A 27,295-nucleotide genomic window follows, 5' to 3' on the forward strand; every position below is an offset into this window, starting at 1 on the left:
CGTCTGCAATCAGCCTCAGAGATGTGATGTGGGGCTCAAAGTTGTCCAGCAGCATCTCAATTTCCACAATCCAGGGACAGTGTAGACACCAGAACATCTGGAGACAGATGATTCTTAGACATTTGCGAGGTGACTGAATCTACTCGATATTAACCCACAACCTGGTGGATTGCAGTGAGTTTATTTATTGTGACCATGCCATAGGGCTATTATGGGATATGTGAATATTTCATAAAGATGGTGCCGCTAGGGGGCCAAAGTCCAGGATGACCAGATGACCAGCCAGAGAGCATCAGGTGATGGAGGCAACAGCAAATAGGCTCAACACCTAGGTTGGCATACACACACTGAGATCCACCAAAGCTGTTTCAATATCCTTTCTCTATCCTTATTTTGACTCTAGTTGCCTCAACAACATGCAGGTTGTCAGACATGTATATGGTTGCATATTCTCATAGTAAGTCTTCAAATTCTGTGAGGGATATGTTCTGGGGATCAACCTAAAGTCAAAATCATGTACAGTGGTACCTCTGGTCGTGAACGGGATCCCTTCTGGAGGCCTGTTCGCAACATGAAAAGCCCACAACCTGAAGCGCCGTATCTGCATGGGTGTGCAGCACGATTTGGCGCTTGTGCAAAGTGTGATTAAGCACTTCTGCGCATGCGTGAGCAGCAAAACCTGGAAGTAACCCTTTCCGGTACTTCTGGGTCGCCGCAGGATGCAACTTGAAAAAATGTATCATGAAGCAAATGTAACATGCGGTATGACTGTGTAGTCAAAACCCAGTGGGCTCAGTGGTGGAAGGGTTTGCCAAGGTCATTTTTCCCGGAACCCCACCTCTTTTAATATTTTTTAAAATATTATTTTGCCATGTTCATAAAGTTGAATGTGCACAAGTTAAATGCACATAAGGTGGGTAAAATGTAAGAACATTCATACCACCTGAATACGTAAAGGGGGGAGCCTTTTCTTCCACGGTTACTTTTGATGTGCAACGCATAAAAGAGGCAAACTTATAAATGCAGGATTGAAAGTTGGACTCTAACCTTTGTAGCATTAGTTGCAGGCTGACGTATGTAAAGAGAAATAAGAAAAGGCCAACTTTCTTTTTAGGGAGGATTGCTAAGTGTACGACCTTGTTGCATCACACACACACACACACACACACACACACACACACACACACACCCTTGGTCCCAAATGCATATTTCTGCTAACCACCTTGCTTGCAATTGCATATGATATGGTTCTGTTCTCTCTCTCTCTTTCCAATTTAGAAATTGTACGGGCGATGACTCACGTGATAAACCAGGGCATGGCCATGTACTGGGGAACTTCCCGATGGAGTGCCATGGAAATAATGGTAAGGTAGCTTTGCGAGAGGCTCCAGCGTTATTAGAGCTGCAAGCATTGAAACAGTGCCAGGTGTGATGTGTGGAATTGCCATGGTCTGCTCCCTGATTTTTTACGGGGCATCCACACAGTGCCATCGTCCAATCATTGCCTTCCTGTATTTTCCTTCCGATTCTTCACTCTTTTCCCAGGCTCCGAAAAGTCTAGCTTTTTTAGAAGAAGAGAAGAACATAGCTGGTAGAGACACCCATAGCACTTCTCTTCCATATTATTATTATTATTATTATTATTATTATTATTATTATTATTAAAAGGTTGGAGTTTTGATGTGTGCAGTTAAATATTAAGACAGTAACCCTTTTGCCAAAACCAACTGCCCGCTCAGTACACCTTTGCTATTGCTTTTTCACTCCTGTTATCACTTAAGTTTTATTTATGCTAAAATCTCTTAAGCACGGGTCCATCTATATACTTTTTAAAAGTTCAGCAATAACTCCATAACACATTTTAAAATGATTTTTTAAAAACAAATTGACTCCCTACTGCTTTCCTACTCGCTGTCATTTTAGTGCATTTTTCTCTAGATAAGTGCTTCCAATCTGCACTTCCAGTCCAAATGTTAAAAACTTTGGGAGGGAGGTTAAAAAAATGTTTTGTGTTCAGCAATGGGCAATCGAGCTTGAATCTATAAGGACATGAATGCATAAGCACTTAGCACTAATTCAATATTTGGTTATTATTTTTAAGCATCACTTTAGACAGACAGACAGACAGAATACTGCCCAAGTAAAGTGGAAATTAGCCTTTCCCATTCTCAGCAGCTGTGCTGTGCTCATTGGGACATTTATTATTATTATTATTATTATTATTATTATTATTATTATTATTAATTTAGTTATTTACAGGGACTCAGGGAACATACCAGCATGGGCACACAGTAAAAGCACAATGCCCCTAACAGTACAGTACAAAAGGCAATCTGAAAACCAGCTTACAGCGGGAAAGCATCCATTAGCAGTGTTTGTGTTCCTGGTTCCTCTGTTTTCTAAACCACTTAGAAGTCTATTTTGGCACTAAGCAGTATATTAATTAATTAATTAATCAAGCAATCAATCAGAGTAAGTTGTGGTAGCAGCAGCTCTAGGAGCCCCCTACTTGGAAGCAATCCAAAATTTGACAGTCCACACCCCTTTCGCTGTGGTAGGTAGTGTGATCGTTGGTGGGGTGGGGAGTGGATAGAAATCTCGAAAGATTTGATGAAATCCACATAGACATGCATATAAGAAAAATAATTCAAGAGAAGAAAAGTTGTGTTTGTGGTACAGGCAGGTCCTTTTAAGTGATGCCTTGTCACAAGCAGGACAGAAGATGTTCCCTGTCATTTGCACCTTTTTAAAGTCCAGTCGTACCTTGGTTCTCGAATGGAATCCATTCCAAAAGCCTGTTCGACTTCCAAAAACGTTTGAAAACAAAGGTGCAGCTTCCAATCGGCTGCAGGATCTTCCTGCACTGAATCAGAAGCCGTGGAAGCTGTGTCGGACGTTCGGCTTACAAAAATCATTCTCAAACCTCACTTCCGGGTTTGTGGCATTTGGGAGCCAAAACCTTCGACTCACAAGGCATTCGAGAATCAAGGTACGACTGTAGTTGTATTTTTTAAAAAAAGGGCTTCCAGTTAATATGATGTTCTTTTAATCAATTTGTTCAAATGTATTAAACATTGAAACCCTAATAAAACATCTGTATTGTGTACTGTCTTGGAAAGAGTTGATTTGATTAATGCTCCGTCATTTCTCCCAGGAGAACTCTCCGCTAATGTGCTATTCTTTTTTTGCTGACTCTCCACAGGAAGCCTATTCTGTAGCGAGGCAGTTTAATATGATTCCACCCGTGTGCGAACAAGCAGAATACCACCTTTTCCAAAGAGAGAAAGTAGAGGTTCAGTTGCCGGAACTGTATCACAAGATAGGTAATGTCAGAAAGGCTGCATTGTTAATATTCGCGAGGGAATGAGAAACAAATCATTTCTATGCAAAAGGTGTCTGCTCGGAAAATATTTCATAGCCCCTGCTGTTCAATAATTATCAGAGGTGCAATTAGTCTCTTGCCAGCAGCAATTATCCCTGTGCGAAGAGGTAAGTGACAGCATGTCTGCCAGGCTTCTTCGATGGCTTTCCTCTGTAATTTATTATTATAATAAATATAGTGTCATCAGAACCCTATATAGCAGGTCCACAGTGGTGCATGGTGTCAGGCTAAAGAAGCAGAATGCTTAACTACAGTGTTTTAGTATGTTCCTTTCCCACACCAAAAAGTGCCATGGGCTGCAATCCTAAGAACACTTAGTAGGGAGAAAGCTTCTTTGAAAATAGTAGTTTACTTCCAAGTAGGTAAAAAGATAAAGGACCCCTGGATGGTTAAGTCTGGTCAAAGGTGACTATGGGGTTGTGGCACTCATCTCGCTTTCAGACTGAGGGAGCCGACGTCTGTCCACAGACAGCTTTCCGGGTCATGTGGCCAGCATGACTAAACCGCTTCTGGTGCAATGGAACACCACGATGGAAGCCAGAGCACACAGAAATGCTGTTTACCTTCCTGCTGCAGCGGTACCTATTTATCTACTTGCATTGGTGTGCTTTCGAACTGCTAGGTTGGCATAAGCTGGGACAGAGGAGTGGGAGCTCACCCCGTCATGTGGACTCGAACTGCCAACCTTCTGATCAGCAAGCCCAAAAGGCTCAGTGGTTTAGACCAGGGATCAGCAAACTTTTTCAGCTTGGGGCATTTTAAATAAAAGCACATGTTCTACTCATGTAAAAACACCAGGCAGGCCCCACAAATCACCCAGAGATGCATTTTAAATAAAAGGACACATTCTACTCATGTAAAAACAAGCTGATTCCCAGACCGTCTGCAGGCCAGATTTAGAAGGCAATTGGGCCAGATCTGGCCCCTGGGCCTTAGTTTGCCTGCCCGTGGTTTAGACCACCGCACCACCCACATCCACAGCCAGGTAGACATGGGGAGTCCCACAGTGACACAATGGGTCATCTGGCTATTAACCAGAAGGTTGGTGGTTCAAGCCCACGCAGGAACATCAGTGGGCAGGACTCCTGCATTGCTTGGGGTTGGAGTAGATGAACCCTGGGGTCCCTTCCAACTCTTACACTTCTGTGGTTCTGTGCCGAGGATTACATAGAGTACTACCCTAGACATCTCTCCTGCTCCTTCAGACCTGGGTATGGCACATGTGTGATCACTGCTTCACTGTCATGAGCTGGAATAGCTCAATCAGTAGAGCATGAGACTCTTAATCTCATGGTTGTGGGTTCAAGCCCCATATTGGGCAAAAGATCCCTGCATTGGAGTAGATGACCCTCATTGTCCCTTCCAGCTCTACAATTCTATGATTCAACTGTGTCACCATTGATGGAAGTTATCTACCAATTTCCAGTCTACAAGTTTCACATTTGTCCAGTGGCCTAGGACCCACGTACCTACAAGACCGCCTCTCCTGGTATGCTCCGCGGAGGACCTTAAGGTCCACAAAGGACAACATTTTGGAGGTCCCAAGTCGCAAGGTGGTTAGATTGGTCTCAACTAGGGCCAGGGCCTTTTCAGTACTGGCCCCAACTTGATGGAACGCTCTGTCACAAGAGACTAGGGCCCTGCGGGACTTGACATCTTTCCGCAGGGCCTGCAAGACAGAGCTGTTCTGATTTGGACTCAGTCTGACCCTTACATTGCCCTCCCCTTATGGTCTTGATCTATCAGCTACTTTTAAAATGAGGCTGCATTTAAAATTTCATTTTAACCTGCATTTCAAATTGTGGTTTTTTTCCCCCTATTATGTTTTTACTGTGATTTTATTGGTGTTATCCGCCCTGAGCCCGGCTCTGGCCAGGGAGGGCAGGGGGTATAAATAAAATGTACTATTATTACTATTAAATTCAGTCTGCAGCAATTTGCTATTCTTTTTAAAAATCTTCATAAACATTCTTCAGCATTTTAGTGCAGTTTTGACTCGTGCACTTTTTCGCAAGCAATTTTTCCTAATGTAATTCATTTTTGTGTGGCTTTACCCCTGCAAATGTATTCGTCATTAATAGCACACTTTAATCTATGCATTTTTGAAAACATGGCTGCCACTCTGGAAAAAGGTCCTGGAGATGCACTCTCCCACATTCCCCCTCCACTATGCCACTGCCAATGAGATGTATCTAGGAAACTCATGAGCAGAGCATGAGGGCAATAGGCTCTGGTATTAATTTACAAGGCCCTTAATAACTTGGGCCCAGGGACCATCTAATCCCTAATATCCCTGCCCAGTTATTGAAGTCTTCAATGTTACCAGTCCCCCATGGCTCAGATGCGCATCTCAGATGCTCCAGTAGCCATGCATTTATTGTTGTGGGTCCAATTTTATGGAACAATCTTCCAGCTGAGGTCAGACAGCACCTCCCACCACCTCCTGTGCAGCTTCTAGCTCCTACTGAAGACTTTATTATTATTATTCCAGCAGGCACTTTATCTTGGAGTCTGATTTTATAGTTTAAAATGATGTTTCCCTTTTCTGTATTGTATTTCTTGTACACCACTCACAAGTCCAGCAATATAGAAATTGTTTAAATCACTAAAAAAAAAAATGTTCTCTCCCATTGTTGCTTCCCAGCAACTAATATTCACTGCCTTTCAAGAGAGGCAGTGAATCATTCAATCTTCATGATTCAGTCTTCATGATTGACAGCTGCCAGCAGACCCACCCTCCTCCACAAATTTACCTTCTTCCCCTCCGAAAGCTGTCTGAGTTTGCATCCATCGCAATGTCCCGTGCCGATGAATTTCATGTTTTAATTATGCTTTGCGGGAAGAATTGCTTGTTTCTGCCTCTCCTGAACCTCCTGCCAATCAGTTTCACTCGGGGGCAGCTTGCCCAGCAATGGAGTCGCTGTCGCTTACCAAGCAGTAGAAGCTGTGCAAAGGCTGCTAGTAGGAATACTGAATCAGCTTTGCTGGGGAATCTGCACAAGATACGGCCTTCATCCCTCTCTCTCCCTCTCCCAGTAAAGAAGCACTGGTCCCACTGTCAGGAATCTGCTGTGGTTCTGCCCACTAAGCAATGGTTCCATTGAATGCTCCCAATTTCTATTATTATGAAGGAGGGAGGAAAATGTCTCTCTTTCTCTACACCATCTGTAATTTTATAAAACTCTATCATGTTGCCTCCGGCCCTCCAGCCCCTGGAAGCCCAGCCTTCTGTTTTTCTAAATTGTAAAGGCCAAATGATGTAGTTTTTCCTCATAGCAAAGGTACTTTGGTCATTTGTGGTATATATTTGCTTTTATTTGCTTATGTAATCCGTAACACACATCTGTGTGTGTGTGTGTGTGTGTGTGAGAGAGAGAGAGTGAGAGAGAGAGAGAGAGAGAGAGAGAGAGAGAGAGAGAGAGAGAGAGAGGTGTCTACAGGATCTTGTGAACATTACAGTGGTACCTCGGGTTAAGTACTTAATTCGTTCTGGAGGTCCGTACTTAAACTGAAACTGTTCTTAACCTGAAGCACCACTTTAGCTAATGGGGCCTTCTGCTGCTGCCACGCTGCCGGAGCACGATTTCTGTTCTCATCCTGAAGCAAAGTTCTTAACCCGAGGTACTATTTCTGGGTTAGCGGAGTCTGTAACCTGAAGCGTCTGTAACCTGAAGCGTATGTAACCCGAGGTACCACTGTATCTCAGTGCTATCTCTTGTCTGATTGGTTGTTCTGCAGGAGTTGGAGCAATGACGTGGTCCCCTCTCGCCTGTGGGATTGTCTCAGGGAAATACGCCAATGGAATTCCCGAAAGCTCAAGGGCTTCTTTGAAGGTATTTTCCCCATGCTAACCACTTATACGATCACAACGTATTTCCCCCTGTGCTCTAGAGAAATGTCTTTTCTGAGCTCAGGATGGTAGGTGAAAAGTGTGAAGGTGCACATGTTTGAATGACGGAAAGAATTTCCCCTGAGATCTACAAGTAAAGGGCGGTATACAAATTTAATAAATAGCAACAACAATAATAATTCCCTTGACAATCAAGATTTCAGCATTAATGAGAACATTGTTGCTGAGGTCTATGACCAGTATGACTAGCATGAGATACAAGCCTATCCCATTGCTTACCATTTTGATTTTATTCATAAACTGGATGGAGATTCTGATTTCATTAAGTATTCTTGGAGAACATCCAAGTTGCCTGTTACATACATATTTCCATGTTATCTCTTCTTGCTTCCCTGATTATTAAGATTCATGGTGTGTGGCTAGATAAGAATACATGATAGGCTTTCACTACACAAGAGGTGGAGATGGAAGAGACCTAGAGACAGTTTAAACAGTGGTGCATCTTTGCACCACATTGGGATACAATTGAACAGTTGGCCAGCTGTGTGCTGCTACACATTTTTGCCTCTGACACCATCCACCATTCGCCCATGGCCCCCACTGGTTGCCCACAAGGGAATGAATGCATCTCTCAGGCTGAAAAAGGTTTCCCAGCCTCGGTATATATACTGAAGACCAACAGATGTCCCTCCACAGCCTTTAGTCTTCTCTGAAACACTTAGATCAGTGTTTTCGTTCCTGGCGTTATTGATTAAATCAAGCTGGCATGTCAGCCACAAATTGTATCCAGAATTGCTTCTAAGCCTTTTTAAAGGAAACTTAACAAGGACATATTGACATGAATTGCCCAGACACATTGACTGGCTGCTGTTGCAGCCTGTTTAGTATAGCCTGTTATCTGTGACATACTGTCACTGTTGCCAACCCACCCACCCCCATGCCCCTCACAGCAACCTTGTTTGACATTTTGAAGGATGGCAGCACACTGAAATCATTGTGGCATGTTTGAAAGCAATCATCAAAGCTCCACATGTTTAAGGAAAATGGATTTGTCCAGCACTAGAGATTGGCTGCCTAAGGATAACTGAGTTTGTGTTTGCTTGCTGGCTCTGCGAGTGAGAGCCAGGAGCTCATTTCTCCCCCTTTTCTCTCCAGTTGTGACCTAGAGAGCGGCTCTTAACAGGGCAGTGCATGATTTAAACTAAGGTTTGTCTTCCTTTTAACATCTTGTTGTCTTCTGTTTCCCCAGTGCTATCAGTGGCTAAAGGAGAAGATTGTGAGCGAGGAAGGGAGAAAACAGCAGTCGAAGCTGAAAGATCTCTTCCCCATTGCTGAACGCCTCGGATGCACCCTACCTCAGCTGGCTGTTGGTGAGTGATTCTGGGAGTCCCCCCCCCCTCTGGGCACCTCCAGATGTCTTTTGCATTGTGTTTTCATAACTACAGTGGTGCCCCGCAAGACGAATGCCTCACAAGATGAAAAACTCGCTAGACGAAAGGGTTTTCCGTTTTTCGAGGCACTTCGCAAGACAAATTTCCCTATGGGCTTGCTTCGTAAGACGAAAACGTCTTACGAGTCTTGCGAGTTTTTTCCCTCCCCCCCCCCTTTTTCTAAGCCGCTAAGCCGCTAAGCTGCTAATAGCGCTAAGCCGCTAAGCCGCTAATAGGGGTGCTTCGCAAGACGAAAAAACCGCAAGACGAAGAGACTCGCGGAACGAATTAATTCTGTCTTGCGAGGCACCACTGTATTCGTATTCATGATGCTATCAGCGAAGTCAGACACAACTCCGCATTCAATACTGTTTGTGCCTGCTTGGGTTTTGGGGTAGTCACACTGCTTCACTTCCAATCAGTGCATATCGTGTAACTTTCTGCTGAAGTCCTATAACTTTTCATACCACAAATGTTGGGTGGGGTGGAGAATCCCTCTTTGGTTGCAGTATAGCCCCTTAATCCACCACAAATGAAAGCACATCAAAGTGCAAGTAGATAAATAGGTACCGCTCCGGCGGGAAGGTAAACGGCATTTCCGTGCGCTGCTCTGGTTTGCCAGAAGCGGCTTAGTCATGCTGGCCACATGACCCGGAAGCTGTACGCCGGCTCCCTCGGCCAGTAAAGCGAGATGAGCGCCGCAACCCCAGAGTCGTCCGCAACTGGACCTAATGGTCAGGGGTCCCTTTACCTTTACCTTTAATGGACTATTATTATGTCAAGAATACATAGACAAATACACCCCCCCAAGAAACCTATATCATTAGTGATGTTCAATTGGGTTGGCACTGTGAGCTACTTGCGGTGCAAAGGAGGTACTTATCCAGTGCCCTTTTTGAGAGTTGGTTGCAGTGGTCTTCAGCAGCTAATTTTATTTATGCATTTATCTAAATCATTTCTAGACTGCTTTTCCAAAGCTGAGGGTGGCATAAAGAAACAACACCCAACTTAATCAAGCTTCTTATGATCAATTAAGGTTCATAGGAAGCTATCATATACAGTCGTACCTTGGTTTTCGAATGTGCGTTCGGCTTCCAAAAAAATGTTCGGAAACTGGAACACTCACTTTCAAGTTTTGATCATTCAGGAGCCAAAATATATGAGTACCAAGGCGTTCAACAACCAAGGTATGACTGTACTGAGTTCTTTGGACCATCTAGGTCAGTATTGACCCAAAGTGGCTGGGGAAACCCAGCCAGATGGGCGGGGTATGTATGTATGTATGTATGTATGTATGTATGTATGTATAAATAAATAAATATTATTATTATTATTATTATTATTTAGCATTTCAGAGTTCTCTCCCAGCCCTATTTAGAGATGCATACCAAGTAATGAGCCTAAGACCTTTTGCTCTACCACTGAACCATGCCGCTTTTCATATGAGTTTCAGCTGGTTTATGGTTATTGATTACATATATTTATTTAAGGGGTAAAAACCATATTTCTGAAGTAGGAAGCGTACGTGTTTCTAGGTAATGTGCACCACATTGTCATAGCAAGCATAATCTGAGAAGGTCCCTAATATGTGAAAGAAAAGGGGAAATGCTCTTTTAAGATAGTACTTGCCTTAAAAATATTTTTTTAAAAAGAAAAACCTGCTGGCTGATTAAACTAGGGACACTATTTGGCTGATTAAAAGGGTTTAATCAAATAATCATTAACAAATTAAACATTAATTAATTGCAACCCTGATTAAAACAAATTGAGTGTACCATGAAATCCTAAGGAACAGATGCAGCGTCCCTTTGGGAAAGAGGCTAAAAGACTTGCCAGCGAAGAGGAAAAGCTATGGGGGTCTTCCAGATGTTGTTCGACAACTGTTCCCATCGTCACTGACCATTGGCTATGTTGGCTGGGGCTGATGGGAGTTGAAGTTCCACATCTGGCAGGAACCACGTCAACTACCCCTGATTTAGAAGGAAGTCCTTTCAAAACACTAGGACAGTTCACAGTTAGGGCAATAAAGATAAATCCCCTTGTAACTGAGATAATTCCCACAAAGCAGAATCTGATTAAATAACAGCTTCTGGCAGAGGATAATTGTTCTTCTCATATTTGCAAAGGACGTTGCCATGACTGACAGAGGCAAGATAGTGTACTGATTTAGATTTGGGTTTTTCAGGCTGAAGTGGGACGCACACTGGCCCCTGGTCCCTCACTGATTCTCAGCAAGGGTGTTCTCAGCTCCTGTGGTTTTGCGCTTGCAAGCAGGGATGGGCCAATCTGTCAATTTTTGTTTCTCTCACTTTCCAAATTTAAACAAAAAAAATTCCTTCCAGTAGCACCTTAAAGACCAACTAAGTTAGTTCTTGGTATGAGCTTTCGTGTGCATGCACACTTCTTCAGATACACAGTGTGTTTAAGGTGCTACTGGAAGGAATTTTTTTTGTTTTGACTATGGCAGACCAACACGGCTACCTATCTGTAACTGTTTCCAAATTTAATCAGTTCTCCACACTTCCACATCAGTTTGCAATTCAAATAAAAATCCTTGTGAAATTTTGTCTCCATTTTAGTGAATTCAATCTAATGTACATGTATTTGTATGCAGTTTTGCCAAATTCACACTTTACTCCAGCACATGCGTTTTTGTATGTGTTACTTGACTTGATAACTGCATTGCAAAATTCAAAGAATTGCGAAATTTGAAGATTGCTTTTGTTTTAGTTCACACCTTGTTTCAGGCAGCACAAATTAGGTAAGTTTACCTAAAAAATGTTAACTGGATCAAACTTCTCCCTGATTTCCACTTGCAAGTCCCTCCCAATATGGATGCAAGCCAAATCTTCGAGTGACCCACGGAGACCTAACAAGGAATAATGAATGTATGATGCTGCCTTATACTGAATCAGAACATTGCTCCATGTAGCCCAGTGCTGTTTATTCTAGCAGTAGATCTCCTGGGGGGTCTCAGGCAGATATATTCTCCGACTCTGAGACCCTTTTAATTGGAGATGCCAAGAATCAAGCCTGGGATTTTCTGCCAGAAAAGAAATGCTCTACCACTGACCTGTGATTTATCCCCTAATTTCCTTCTGCCTGCTGCTGCGGTAAAAATGCTGTCTTTTCCAGGATGCCTATTGTTTTACCCAACAATACAGCAAGCCTGGTTATGAAATGCAAATATTTACAAAGGCATCCAAGTACCTTGTCGCATACTGGATACAGCTACTGAATGCATTATCTTTGGGGGTAGGAAGAATAGCTGTTTTTATGGATGACAGCAACAAAGTTGGGCTAGTGATTACTATGAAATAATCATGAGCAGGACTGGATTTCCCCCCCTTTAATCTTTTTTTTTTCCTTTTCCCCTAGCACAGTTCCCTCCCAACAGCTGTGTAGCCCTGATTGACTCAGGCTGCGAAAATAGAGCTAACACAGCACAGAAATTCAAGAGAGACCATTAATCATGTTTAACTGTGCTGTCTCGTTCTTGCCTTGCCAAAGACACGATTTAAATGTTTCACAGGGATGACGGGGTGGGAGATAAATGGTCCGATGAAGTTCAAATATCACTTCTGGCCCTGGCAGATGACTTTTCAAAAAAAAATCAGCTAATACATTCAGTGCAGGAATAAGTTTAAAACAAAAGAAAACAATCCAGATTCTGTAGCAGCCAGCAAGATGGGGCAGTGCTGGTTACCTGGCTTCCGAATTCTGAGGTCACTGCTGGTACCTGAGAGGGGTGAGACACTAGGGAGGCAGGCATGGTGCAGACACAGAGGTGAAGCTAATTCCCTGCTCCTGCCATAGCACCTGCACCGCACCAACCTGCCCATCAACTCACCCCTCCGCCTCTTTCTATCAGTTACCAGAAGTGTCCTCCACACTGGGAAACCAGGTAAGCAATGTGGCCCGATCCCACTTCTCGGGCTGCTGCCTAGACAATGTAAGCCATGAAGCGCTCCTCACAATTTTGCAAACCAGCAAAGGAACAAGCTTCTCGTCATCTGCAACCAGGGAGAAAGCAAAGGCAGTACGTGATGACAATGGACATTCCCCAGAAGTCAGTAGCCCAAAGTGGCTGCACAGAATAGGTTTCAATTCACCTCAGCACCATCACCTGTGTGCTCCTAATTTCATTTATTTTGTTGCTCTGCCTGCTTTTTGCTTCTGGCTCTACCTACCTCTGACATGTGGCCCTTGGAAAAGCTGCCTAGAAAGGGAATGTGGCCCTGGAGCTGAAAAGGTGTCCTGTCACAGTGAGGGCAGAATTAAGTGTATTGTCAAAAGTAGACTTACAAGTTAGGAAAAGGCAGGTCTGTCAGTCGTAGGTCCCTCAGCTACTCCTAGCCATGCACTCGCTGAGGCTGTTACAGCAACAGAGAGGCCTCGGGTTATGTATCTTCCCCACCTGAGCTACACACAAGCAGTTGAAGACTACGTCAGCGTGCAACCTACTTCTGCTCCTCCCACTTCAATCCTCTTCTGGTCCTGGTCTCCTGGCTCTGACTCTTGTCTCCTGGCTGTTACAGGTTCCCCCAAGTCACTGACCCAAGTCAGTCTGCAGCACCCCATTCTCCCGATGTCCTCTCCTCTGTACACAGTGACCACTCTTCAGTGGCTAGCCCAGGGGTCAGCAAACTTTTTCAGCACTGTCCCTCAGACCTTGTGGGGGGCCAGACTATTTTTTTTTGGGGGGGGGGAATGAACAAATTCCTATGCCCCACAAATAACCTAGAGATGCATTTTAAATAAAATAACACATTCTACTCATGTAAAAACACCAGGCAGGCCCCACAAATAACCTAGAGATGCATTTTAAATAAAAGCACACATTCTACTCATGTAAAAACACGCTGATTCCCAGATTGTCCGTGGGCCGGATTGAGAAGGCGATTGGGCCGCATCCGGCCCCCGGGCCTTAGTTTGCCTACCCATGGTCTTGCCTGTCCCTGACAGGTCCCTGCAATAGATTGCAGATGGGACATAAGCAAGTTTTGTTTGTAGCCAAATGCCACATAATTTCTTTTCTTCTTATCACAGCGGTGTTAAAAAAAAAAAAAAAAACCTATCTGGAAAAATGTCTGAATGATAAGGTCTTAACCACTGCATGAGATAAGCCTCTGAACTAAGGTTGCTCACCAGCATCAACCAATACCGGCCCTAACCCAGCCATGGGCTTTTCTGTCTTCCCAGCATGGTGTCTACGTAACGAGGGTGTGAGCTCTGTCCTCTTAGGATCTTCCAATCCGGAGCAGCTAATAGAAAATCTTGGTGCCATACAGGCAAGTACAAAATCTTAATTTGTGATGAGCCGAAGCAAATGGATGATCAAAATAGGCAAATTTATTCAAGTGTACGTAAGTTCTGAACACAGAGCATAACCCATCTTTACCTGCATTCTTTTGGAGCAAAATGTCGTTTTTGTTTTAATTGGTGAACTGAAAGCACGTAATGATCCTGAACGTATGCCGCCCACTTTTTATGCTTACAGGTTCTTCCGAAGATGACGTCCCACATTGTGAATGAGATCGATAACATCTTGGGGAACAAACCTTACAGCAAGAAGGACTACAGATCCTAATGCATTGCATGATTAAACTGGACTGCATGGCTAAAATAGCGCTCTGTACTTAGTACAGTACCAAGTCAATAATATCCTGATTAGAATTATTCGGCAGTCTCTGTTGTTTACTAGATTCTCCAAGGCGGCGTACTGCGCCGGGATCCAAAAGCACAGCCGATCTCTCTTTACAACTGAGATTGCCTTTGCTTTATTGCTTCTTCTTTTTTACTACAGTCAGATTCTCCTGCACAAGCCCTGTTGAAACGAATGAGATCATGCAGGACATTGTGCGCTAGCATTCATTTCCGCAGAGTTTGTGCACAACTTCTCGCCGGGTCGTGCCCGCTCCCTGTTGACCCTTATTATCCTCTCGGCACTTCCCATTTATGCAGTGAAAATACACATTGTAAAGAAACAATAAAAGATTTCTTCTAAGCTTTAGTTACTTGGAAATTAGAAGAAGGATGTACAGATATATTTTTTCAACGAACACAAAAGCCAGATACAGGTATAGGTCAAAGACGCATATCAGGCAATTTCAAGCATAAAAATTCTTCGAGCTATCTTGAAGATGAGTAAGTTTGGGTGTGTTTTTTCCATTTGCATTTTTTTATGCTGAATCTGAGTTCTAGGGTACTAGCCTAGTCTGGACTTTGTTTAGGGGAGTACGGGCTGTCCATTTAAAGGCAGAAAATAAAAGAATTACAGAGGATGGCATCTTTGCCCGCCAGTTATTTTAGGATTTCAGAGGCAGGTTGTATATGGTAGCTCCAGATTCACTGGGGGGTGGGGAATGAACATGATCCATCCAAAGCTAAGCAACCATTGGCTACACTTCTGTGCACACTTACCAGGGAGTATGTAAGCCCTATTGAATACCCTGGGATTTAATTCCAAGGAAAAGTGCACAGGATTGAATGCATATGCTTCACACTCCCCATTTGGGAGGTGGGGAGGCTTCACAGTGCTTAAGTTAAGCTGGATTGTAGCCATTAGCTTTACTGCATTTAAAAATAAAAAGAGTAAAGGCTGTAGTTCTATCACCTGCTTAAAGCAGAGATGGTTTACCTTCGGCTCTCCAGATGTTGCTGGAAAACCACACCCATTTATCCTTAACTGCTGGCCATAGTGGTTGATAGGAGCTGGAAGTCCAAAAACATCTGGAGAGGGCCACATGTTCCCCCCTAGAGGTTTGCAGCATCAGAACAGAGGTGTCCCCCCCCCCCCGCACCTGAGTCAATGTGCTTAGGATCAGGCTGAAAGAGGCTAGGCTAGGCAAGTAAAATTCACACAATCATTTTGCTGCTGCAAAAACGGAAATAAAAAATGCCATAATTTAATGCTGTTTTATTAGAACCTGCTTTACTTTTGGCAGCTTGTAGACGTAGTTACTGCAACTTTGATTACTTAAACTTAACTAATATAATGTATAATAAATGTACAAAATGTGCAGAGTTGTACAATTTTCTGAAGGTGTATTAGAAAGGGTTTCATTTCCCCTTTTGTACCTCCATCGAAAAGCCTGATGCAGTTTGTAAGCACTTCATCACAGTTTAATGGATCCCAGGAAATGTTTTTGTTTGCCCAACCTCCTCTGCCTTTTCTCACTTTCGTTTCCAAACTGTATTTAGGATCATCATTAAATCACGGGTTTTGGTTTCCAATCCTTGTTTTGGCACATGGCAGCTGTGGTTTTCAGTGATCTTATGCTGCTTAATGGTAATTTCGCCAAGCACTGGACTTAACATGCACATGCCAGTTGCACAGGATGGCCTGTGATGGACAAGAGCATCTTGATGCAACAAGAGCATCTTTTTTTAAGTACCAGTGGTGGGATGCCAAAAACATCAAGCTTTGCCAAGTGCAAATGGAAGCTGGCTGGTTTGAGCAAGCTCCTTTAGCAGTGTAGCTAGAAGTCAGCATTACTGAAAATTGCAAGTGTTGTGTATAAATCAGTCCATAAGCATCAGCAATCAAAGAACTAGAAAGTGTCTGGAACAGCTTTCCCCAACCTGGTGCCCTCCAATGTTTTGGAGTACAAGATCCATCTGCCCTAGGCAGCACAGCCAGGTAGAAGGCTGATGCCACACCGTTCTGCTCTTGAAAGCAATCATTTGATGGGTAGGTGTTGTTGTTGGCTGTTGTTGGCATCCATCTGTCTCATTCGATGGGCAGATGATTAATACAGATAAGGAGATCTCCTCTCCCTTCTTCCCACTCCTAACCTGCCCCATTTGCATGGTTGTATTCAGTTGGCAATGATCCCACAGTGATGAAATGCAGCTGTTTTGTGCCTCTTGATTTGTATATCTCTATCATATGATATGTGTATTCTAGAAATCCTCCAAACCATTGCATTTGAAAGCACCGTTTAGGAACAGCACACTCTCCCGGCTACAACCCTGTCATCTCTTACTTTCCATGAATACTTTGATTTTGTGGGCTGCAAAGACCTTATCATGGACTCTTCTTTTTCTTCAATGGGCTTGGCCAACAGAAATGAGGTCTTCTCAGCTGAGATGTTTTATTACATTTGTGGATAGGTCCACTTTTTCATGTCTAATTGAAGTCTCAAGAGTGGTTTTGAGATCCACTACTGTAAAACACTAGTGGGGAACCTGAGAGCCTACAGATCTTTGACTCTTGACTTGCATCAACCCCGGCCAGTATGGCCAGCAGATGGAGCTATTGTCCAACAACATCTGGAGTGGCTCCCCACCTCTGTAATAAAAAAAGTGCATACAATTGGGAGTGGGGAGGTGCCATGGCCTTTGAGCAGGGAACACCATATTTATATGGAAAGTATAAATATCCTTTTAGTTTACTACATCTCATTTCCACAGCATGCACTCTAAAGGACAGACACAAACTGCAATCTGCATACTCAGTGGGGCCTAATCCATTAGGATTGCAGCTCAAGACCCAGATCCAGAAACATACTAAATACTCACTGCTACACAATGGCTTCCTTTTTGTTGCTGTACCTTATCAGCAATAATTTCCTGTTACCTAACTCTGGCCCCAGATGAGTACCCTTACCCCAAAACGGTGAACATGCATTTCATCTTTTTTGCATACGATAGCCTGTATCTGGGGCAACTGCTGTGAAACCTGCTTTCATGGATAATTGCTCTTGTTGCAAATGGCCATAAAGCCAAGTTCCATATCCAGAAATCTTCCAGTTCACCTGGTGGGCAGGGGTATCATGCACATGTATTCAACTCCATTCATCTGGTCTGGGTGGCAAAGCTTCAATGCACATAGTCTTTCTCTGCCTGGCACAACTTCTTCAGCTCATTTCGGCGGCAGGAACAGATCTGTTTTCATTCTTCTCCAAAGATTTGCTCCAGCCGCTGCAATGAACTTACAGGGAAGTCTGGGTTAGCACATGGAACATGTACCATCTCACAGAAAGCAGCAAAGGTGCATTGGCTCATATAGGTCGCACCATGCGTGAAGCTTCTGAATCGCAGCCGCCGCCTCCCTCCCCTCCATCAAGCAAGGCCTTTGCATTTGAACTGTTCACCGGACAGTCCTAGCAACGGAGGTTACAGAAGGCACCGAGTTCTAAAGAACAAATATACTTTTTCCTCTTTTAATGTGTTTAATCAAAGCAATGGTCTGTGTAAATGAATTCAGCTGCTGTATACTAGGAACTGCTTTCTATTTCTGCTTGGACATAATAAAGGCATTTTATGCACCTAGCTTAATTACTTTGGATCCATTAATTTGGAGTGGTGGAGCGGGGGCGGGGAGGGTAGTGGTGGAGAGCCTACATTATTAGGATTAAAATAGGACTGTATCTTTCTGATTCATTACTTTGAAAATCAATACATATTACTTTTCTTTCCCAGTAGGGATAACCACATTACACAGAGTGCTTGATAGGAAAGAAAATGTTCATTCATCGAGAGCATTAGCTAAAGACAGATTTAAAGGGCAGTGTCTCTCATAAGATACCAGTGACTATTAACATACGTTGATTTGAAGTATGAAATGCAGTGGGGTCGGGGGGGAGGGGGAGGTCAGGATATTTTTGATTGCCTTAGAGACACACTCTCTTCTTCGGAAGATTTATTCGAAGTTTTTCTTCATCTGAGACAGCCTACATGGCTTCACAGAAATCCTCAGGGTGTCTCTGCCCCCCCCATTGTCTTCACATTTTAAGCAATTAACAAGGGTTATTCCATCACCACTGTTACAGAAAAAAGTCAGCTACTTGCTGCTGATCGACAGCAGAAAGGATAAGAGAACAATTAAACTTAATTCATGGAATCGACTGCTACAGCCCCAAAGTTTTTTGCCCAATGAAATCCTGACCGTTCAGTAATGCCCCGTGACATCATCATACCTGCCATATAACAATGAATTTAGCTTAATTTCAATAGTTTTGAGGATACAGCATGGCTTAAAGCAGTGGTGGCCAAACATGGCCCTCCAGCTGTTTTGGGACTACAACTCCCATCATCCCTAGCTAACAGGACCAGAGGTCAGGGATGGTGGGAATTGTAGTCCCCAAACAGCTGGTCACCACTGGCCGAAAGGAAGCAGAGTTTACAAAAAAGGGGGGATGGGGTGCTGCCCAGCAGAATGAAAGATAACTTTTGCACAGAAGTGGTGAACCTGCAGCCCACTTTTCCATAAAGAAATGTTAACTCATGCTAGAAAAACTGTTTTGGGCATCTGGTTGACAGGCCTCATTTGCAGACTTAAATTATTAGATGACTGTTGCATGCAGTTTCATTTCAAATCCTAGGGTTCCTACTACTGGAGAAAGCCTCGCACATCCCACATGCAAAATTTCTTTAGACAGTGATTTATACCAAATTAATATCAGTGATCACTCCTCTTAACTGAATCATCTTTTGTTAAGCTTCTGTCCTCTTTGCTACACCTTCAATCATTGCTTCCGTTTGCTTGTTATAATATGAAGGGTAGTGGTTTTGGAGGGGAGAGTAGACTGTTAAACTACTGCATGTAGCAGATCCAGAATTGCGGCATATATCAGATAGCATTTAGAGGTGCATACAGAAAGGGAAACATGGGACTGAACTTGAATATTCAAATTCATCTCATTTCAGTTTAGCACAGGGTGAGTTCAGTTTTAATTAAAGTAGGATGTATTTTTATGGCATGCTATTTCACTATTGGCAACTGCTGTGAATTAACAAGTCTGAACCGAATAAGATGATGGAAACTTACATTTTCAGTTTTCACCCTATGATGAGGGTGAGAATCTTTTCTGCAATGGAAGCAAGAAGGAAGACATTCCTTACGCACAAGATAAAAGGACTGGAAAAGCTGGGCAAAGGCTGCATTCTATGCATTTTCCTAAGAGTAAGTTCAACTAAACACAGCGAAAATTTCTTTAAAGACTGAAATGCAGAGAACAGAAAACAGGACAATATCACAATGGAAGAAGCTTCAGGCTGCATTTTCTTTTAAGCTTTTATTCAAACATGATTACAAAAGGTTACGAGATGAAGTCACTGCTCGAAGTCAACAAAGCCCATCTCACTGGCAGAAAAAAGAGCAACTTATTTGTAACATATTTGTGTTTTGAAAAACAATTTCATGAGCTAAAATGACAGTACCTGGTGCACTCATTTTTGTTATTTTATGAAGGAACCATAATCTGTGTTTCCGTTCTGTTTTCTTGTAAAAAATACTTTCTCATGTTTTCAAGCTATAAAAAAGCAACACCTCTCTATCCAGGCTGCTGAGTGTGACTGGATAGGACTGACCCATCCAAACAATTCTGTCTACTTGGAACCTGTAGAAAGCAAAGCAATCAATCCAGACGAAGCGCTGATGGACAGGATGTAGTTTCTGATAAAGCAGCATGTTAAGGATGAAAGCCCAAACACTCAGGATGGTAAGTATATCTCCCAATGCATATCTACCAACGCAACTGCTACAAAAACAGGATGTCGTATAAATAGGGATCTATTATCCCAAGTCCAAGAATGAAACCAAGTACTATGTATCCCATCCCAGATAGCTCAGTTGGTAGGGTGTGAGACTCTTTAAGCTTAGGGTCGTGGATTTGAGCCTCACACTGGGCAAAGAAGATCGCTGCATCACAGGGCGCTAGACTAGATGACCCCCCCCCAGGGTCCCTTCCAAGAACAGTTATGATATGATACGATACGATAATCTTTATTGTCACTGTCCTACACAGAACAATGAAATTGAAAAAATCTACATCAGACATTCAAAACCCAACAAGCCTGCTATCCCAGCTATCCCAGCTTGGTTAGCCCCCTAAAAACTCTGATACCCCATAATTAAATACAACATACTCCCATAGAGACTACCTTACACTGTGTTTAAAACCAAAATTGCATTTGAATAGAAATTGTTTCTCAGACGGCTAGTCCTAGTCTTTATAACCCTGTACCTTCTTCCAGAAGGCAGAAGCTGAAAGAAATCACTATCTCTGCAGCTTTCTTATGGCACCTGGAAGCATAGATTTGATCCAAGGTGGGAAGAGTGCCCCAATTATTCTCTCCGCAGTCCTTACAACCCTGGACAGCATTGTTTTTTCCCTGACCGTACAGCTCCCAAACCATACACAGACCATAAGTTAATACACTCTCAACAGTACAATGGTAAAAGGCAATCAACAGGTCTTTTGAGAGATTGTTTCTCCAGAGAATTCTCAGAAAATATAACCTCTGCTGTGCTCTCTTCATCAGGTCTTTGCTGTTTTATGATTCTATGTAAGTAGAGGAGCTTGTGGTCAAAGGACTGGCTTGCAATTGCAACTGGAGAGGGAAGCAAGACCCTTGACATCCACCCATCTGCTCCTCAAAAGCAACCTATAGCCCAGTCCTATGGAACAGCTGAGGAATGTGCCACTGTGGCTGAAAAGCAATCCTACCTGGCGCCAGAAAACCCACCAATTGACTCCCATATAAAGTTAAGCTGGTTGGAGAAAGCCCTGCAGGCAGCCAGATCTGGAGTAACCTACCCTGAGCATAAGGCCTACACACAGCTCACCTGTACTGTGCAGGACCTTGGCACAAACAGCACTACTTGTGTCCATGGGGAAACACTGACCCCTTGAAACAGCTCTAGAACAGTGTTAGAAAGTACCCAGTTGCAACCATGTGGAGATCCCTGGACGCCAAGCTGGCAACTGAAATCTCCATCTGGCTGGCCTCTCCAGGTTTCTTAAGCAGGTAAGCAGAAGAGTTTATCTACTGCATTTATATCCCACCTTTTTTTCCAAAGAGTACATGGTTCACCCGCTCCTGTTAATCCCTACAACGACCCTGCGAAGTAGGTTAAGAGGCTGTGAGTGGCCCAAGGTCACCCAGTGAACTTCATGACCGAGTGAGGATTTGAACCCTGATCTCCCAGGTCCCAGTCTAACACTCTAACCACCAAACCACACTGGCTTCCTAGAGTACTTCTGCTACAGGACAGCTCTATAAATTAAGTAGGTAAAGAAATATGGGGAAAGTAAATGTAACTTAGAGAAGGATCCGAAATATTTTCCTTGAAGCTTAAATCTGTTTTGTTCTGTATTGTTTTATTTGATGTTTTAAGGCATTACAAACCACTCTGAGATTTTCTCTTAAAAATATAACAAATATATAAAAATAAATAAAAAAATAAAATGAATATAGAAATAAAATGAGTAATAGTGATAATAATAAATTTCCTTGACAAAATAATTCTGCCTAGACATTCTGCTGTGGCAACTGTAACCAGAGTTTAAGGTTCCATTTGGCAATTAGTTTATATATCTGAGTTTAGAATGTCACAAAACTTCCCCACATCAACAGAGGCTCCTTTCTGTTTGTGGGTTACTGGTGGCTGTGCAAAAGGGAATAAATATTTCCAGAAAATGACATGTGGCAGTTGCCATTAAAAGCATTTTTTTTTTATTTTTAGAACGCCTACTTTTCCAGAGGGTGGGAGAATCCTAAGGAGGACTGGAAACTTTTACAGAGATTAAGAACCTGAATGTCCCAAGTACCTCCACTTCAGGAACATTCAGTTAGCTGGTCACTGTAATAAAAATTTTAATAATTTTATATATACCCCACACATCCCTGTAATTTAGTCACTAATAAAATAGTGTCACAATACTGTCCATATGTTCTATTACTGGTAGGACTATTTGCTTTGTCCTGATAATGCCCTTGCACTATTTGCTCTACAGTTGTGGTGCAAAGGTGTCTGTTCTTGCTACAACTGTATCCATAATGTGTCTGGTTTCTTTGAATTACAGGCCCTGAAACTATATCCCTTGAGAGTACACCTGACTTATGCTACCCATCTATCTCGAAGTACTTGAAATTTTTGGAAGGAAAGGATACACGGTGGGATTGAAGTTCTTCAACAAAAAAAAGGAAGCAATGATGACCAAGACCAGGAAGAGTGTATTGTTGTAGAAGATGGAGAATGTTGTTGCTTCGTAGTCTGCTACTTCGTTCTTCTTCCACAAAATTCTGCAGAGGCAAAAGCAGCATTTCAAACAATTTAGGCATATTTTTTCCACTGACAAATGACCTAGATGCTAAATTCCAGTTTCTGAAAAAAAGATTATTTTATTTAAGAGTCAAAAGGAGTACAGTGAAGGCACCTGCCAGCTGTCAATAGGCAAACAGGGGTTTTTTTTGGAAACACAGTAATGAGTGCCAAACTTCCATTAAATTTCCAAAAGCAGTTTTTACACTGTGTGAAAGATTGTATAAAATGTTGGAATTATCAGGTATGGGTGCATCAGGAGAAAGGGGGAAAATTGCTATCTGAATGTAGCCTTTAGCGATTAGAGATCTTTTAAAAAAACAAACAAACACATAACTCAAACTTAAGAAAGCAAGATTGAATCTCCTGCTATGAAATAGTAACTTAATGAAGAATAAAAGCTTAGGTTGGGAAGTTACTGCTAAGTATTCAATCTAGCACCACTGAAGAGCTTTTTAGGATAATAAATCACTTTTAAAAGCATTTTTAATGCATCAAGTTATATAAAATGGTGAACTATACACAAACCATGCTGCTTTAAAAAAACAACTGGTGAAATCTGAAACACAATCAGCCCAAAACAAAGCAGGCATTAAGATGGTGGTAATCAACAAGCCAAGTCAAAACAAACACAAAACCACAGAAATAAATCCCTCTTTATGAACAGAGGGGTGTAATTCAGGTTGCCTGCAAACAAAGCTGTACAATGCATTTGACCGTCACCTCTCATCTTTCTCCTTGCGCGACATCTTCCTATTGTCTGCTTCAGAGAGCTTTCGAGTTACTTCTTTGGAAACGGCATCTTCCCTCTTCTGGGCAACTCTGAAAGAGAAAACATTTTACATTCCCGATGTTTTTGGGGTGGGGAGATCAGAATAAATTCAAGGATACTAGCCATTTCATAAAATGCCCTCTGCACATCACCCTGAAAGTGCCATTAGGTGTGAACTGGAAAGTGATTTGAAAGACCGACTGCCCATATTGCGGAGCCACAAAGCCAGCAAGCCCCATTTCAACGGTTCCAATCACAGGGTTGTAACCAATGTTAATGGGTGCGCTGAAAAGAATAGCCAGGACTAACTTAGGCCCATTGATGTTTGTAGGTTTACTCCGAATATAACTGCTAGGTATAACACAGAGTTCACTAAAGAAGAAACAAACAGATGGAACCATCCAACTAGGAGCAAAGTTCAATGATATTTACTAGGGTCTAAGTCAGGATAGTCTAACCTGCAGCCCACAAGGCGTTTTTGGCAGCCCTCAGCAATGTTCAAGATAAAAAAAAAAATCTTTAAGCCTTATTTTTTGTGTCATGTATTCTTAAAGTGCATACATCTGTTTGAGTATTAAATCTGTTTAATAATTAAATCTATTAATTGTGTATTTAATTATATATATTAATTGTTTTTTTAAGTATTATTAAACCTACTGTGAACACTTTAATTTACGATATGGAAATGGAATTCAGTGTGTGGCCTGTGAGTTCTGTGTTGAAGTACTATTGTGGCCCGCTTGGTATGAAAAGTCGGACCACCCTGGTCTAAGTAAAAGTACAAGTGCTCTTCCGAAGAAAACGTCCATTCAAAATATTTTTTGTCCAAAATTAAAAGTCATATAAAGCTATGATATTAACTTTAACGGATATTGCCTAGTTCTGGAACTGTCTTGCTTCATAGACCCTCCAAAGACCATCTCCAGAATTACAGCAAGGCTGATCTGAAATGGTTTTTAGTAGCCAGGGGGATGTAGTCTGAGGGGGATATCACAAGATGTTTGCTAGCTCCCATTCATTTTCCCCATAAACATAATAACCCACCCCAAGCAGTAGAAATATAAATGAACTGTCCAAATGCTTACTTGTGCTTTAGAACAAACTTTACATTCTTGTAGGCAAAAGCCACCAGATATGTACTGACAAGGGTCATAACGCTGTAGAGAACTGCCGACTGAACAAGATCCATGTGCCATATTCGCCAGTAGAGCCCTAAGGGGAAAACATTGTGCAGGTGGTTAAGATTTTTTAAGTCTCCACAGTAAGTGGCACAGCAGGCCCAACATCAATACCTCAACACATGAATGACTCGATTTGTTCAAGACGTTCTGAACTAGATATACTGCCTTTTTTGTTAAAGCTTCCTTCTTCATTCAAAAGAATGATCACAGTTCAGCACTAGAGCATATGCTTTACACGCAGAATGTGTCTCCAGTTTTAACCCTTGGAAAGCCACTGCCAGTCAGTTTAGCTAGATGGACCAACGGGCCCACCTCTATATAAGGCAGCTACTAATGTTGATTAGCTGAACAATATATCTCCAGTTTACATACTGTTTCGGACAATCTTCTATTCTACCTTCTACCACATATGTCTTCCTTTGACTGAATAGCACCATGCAAAATAATAAAGGAGAAGGGATATCTGAAAGTGAAAGAAATAGGTCATCTTTGGACTGACCCAACAACTAAAAGAATCCCACATTCACAAGGATGAATAGCTTCAGAAGAATTGTATGAAACTGATTTCAAGCACATTTGCCTTTGCTTTTCATTTTACTAACTACAGTCAACGAACATGATAACACCCAACAAAGGTGTAGCAATGCCACCTAGTGGTCTATTATTCTAACTAGTTTTTGAAACCCTTTGCTCTTCAAATCCTTAAAACACACACAAATCTTAGAAACTTGACTTAGGGCTTTCCACACTTCCACTTGTCCTGTGCCTAGAAAACACAGGTTTGGGCAGTTTTCTGCTTGTCTAGTGCTTTCTAGGCACAGGTCTGTGGTTTTGCCTTTTCCCAGCCACTTTCCCCCAGGAAACCCATGCAGAACAACAATCCACAGGAAACTCAGTTGCTGTTGTTCTACTTCAGCAATAAACTGCAGCTTTTACTAGGGGGGATGGGCTAATGGAAGTGTAGATGAGCCCCCAATTTTGTTTATTTGTCTCATATCAGCACATTATCCCCTTTAGTGAGAATCAGTGGTATATAGGCACTGCTATAATCTTGCATGGAGCCTGAAGTATGTATTACAAGCTGTCACCTTTTTTGCTTCACTCAAACTATACCAAAGAAGTGGATAATATGAACCACATAGCAATACTTCCATATTCTCTTTGTGGTGTTCAAAAAAGAGACATATTTTAATAATAATAATAATAATATTTCTTATATCCCACTGCAATGCATGTCCACAGCGAATAACAGCTTTGAGGTTAAGAGAAGGCCAGAAGCCACCCTAAAGAGGAAGAGGAAATACCATTTTATGCTTAAGAACAATATGGACAGCTGGAACATGCGCAGATTCAAGTCACAACAAAGGAGATTCTGACTAAACACCAGGAAGAAATTTCTGACAGTAATTGCAGTTTCTTGACAAACTCCCATTGTTCTAGGCACATTTTTGTGACAGGGAATTTCATGAGCTCTGGGCGCAGCACAGTGGTACCTCGGGTTACATACGCTTCAGGTTACAGACTCCGCTAACCCACAAATAGTGCTTCAAGTTAAGAACTTTGCTTCAGGATGAGAACAGAAATTGTGCTCCGGCGGCGCGGCAGCAGCAGGAGGCCCCATTAGCTAAAGTGGTACCTCAGGTTAAGAACAGTTTCAGGTTAAGTACGAACCTCCAGACCGAATTAAGTACTTAACCCGAGGTACCACTATACTGCGCCTAAGATTTCAGATTAAAACTGCAGAGTGAAAGGAAAGGAGGACCTTTTTCTGCCAGAGACTGAAGAGACGAGACCCTCTTAAGAATATTAGGGGGGTGGACAGGGTAAGGATCAGACTGTGTGAAAAATGAACGTAATATTTTAGCTGCCATTCACTCATTTTCAGCTTTGTATTCTTGTTATTTTTAAAAAGCGCATTGTGGCGCCCATATCTTAGGTTTAAGGCGCCATTTAGCTACTTAATGGGCGGGGCACACCTTCCTTAGGAAGTTTTTCGGCAGAAGCTGAATAGCCTCATCTGTCACGGATGCTTTGAGTTGAGATTCCTGCATTGAAGTAAGGGAGCTGGACTGGATGACCCCTAGATTACTTCCAATTCTGCAATTCCGTGATTCTAGGCCGGAGGGCCGTCCGTCCGGGCCTTTCTAGCTGTGGCCCCTGCACTGCAGCAGGGGGTTGGGCTGGATGACCTTCGGGGGTCCCCTTCGAACCCCGAAATCCTGTGGCCTTCCCTATCCCGCGCCCCGGGAGGAGCCCTGCCTCCCCCGCTGCTGACAGAGCAGCTCTTCCAGGGGGAAGAGAGGGAGACGTGGCAACCCAGCCCTTCCTCACTCACAGATGGGGATGGCAGAGACGATGAACGCGTTGCCGAAGAAGAGCGCCGACGACTTGGCCGACAAGTTGCGGCTGAAATCCTGCAGGAGAAGCTCCTCCTCGGACTGCTGCCGGGCCCCGCCGCTGCTGCCGCCGCCGCTACCGCCCTTGGGAGCCATTGCCGTCGCCGCCGCCGCCTCCTTCTGTCTCCCGAGCTTGAAAGGAAGACCGGGACTGACCCCGCGCGGCTGCCGTACTCGCCCACGAAAGCACACGCGGCGCAACGGCCTGGGAGGCGGGACTTCCGCCGACCA

The 27,295-nt window shown here is 42.9% G+C and overlaps 2 protein-coding genes across 3 annotated transcripts in view; one reads left to right on the forward strand and one right to left on the reverse strand.

Moving 5' to 3' along the window:
* Positions 1 to 17,938, forward strand: part of KCNAB1 (potassium voltage-gated channel subfamily A regulatory beta subunit 1) — a 184,805-nt gene extending 166,867 nt beyond the window's left edge. For both annotated transcript variants that reach the window (XM_079978149.1, XM_079978150.1), the window contains exons 9-14: positions 1,279 to 1,364; positions 3,203 to 3,323; positions 7,121 to 7,215; positions 8,482 to 8,602; positions 13,865 to 13,953; positions 14,163 to 17,938. In XM_079978149.1, coding sequence (XP_079834275.1) covers positions 1,279 to 1,364; positions 3,203 to 3,323; positions 7,121 to 7,215; positions 8,482 to 8,602; positions 13,865 to 13,953; positions 14,163 to 14,252 — 602 coding nt within the window. In that variant the 3' untranslated portion in view covers positions 14,253 to 17,938. The remainder of the gene's footprint in view (positions 1 to 1,278; positions 1,365 to 3,202; positions 3,324 to 7,120; positions 7,216 to 8,481; positions 8,603 to 13,864; positions 13,954 to 14,162) is intronic.
* A 1,730-nt stretch (positions 17,939 to 19,668) lies between these two features.
* Positions 19,669 to 27,255, reverse strand: SSR3 (signal sequence receptor subunit 3). The gene is made up of 5 exons (XM_079978329.1): positions 27,004 to 27,255; positions 24,573 to 24,699; positions 23,439 to 23,537; positions 22,565 to 22,696; positions 19,669 to 20,063 (listed from the first exon to the last, which is right to left on the reverse strand). Exons 1-5 carry the CDS (start codon positions 27,158 to 27,160, stop codon positions 19,997 to 19,999), a joined length of 582 nt encoding a protein of 193 aa, XP_079834455.1. The 5' UTR covers positions 27,161 to 27,255; the 3' UTR covers positions 19,669 to 19,996.
* Positions 27,256 to 27,295: the final 40 nt, after the last annotated feature.

This window comes from Podarcis cretensis (assembly GCF_951804945.1).
Source record: "Podarcis cretensis genome assembly, chromosome: 5".
NCBI lineage: Eukaryota > Metazoa > Chordata > Lepidosauria > Squamata > Lacertidae > Podarcis > Podarcis cretensis.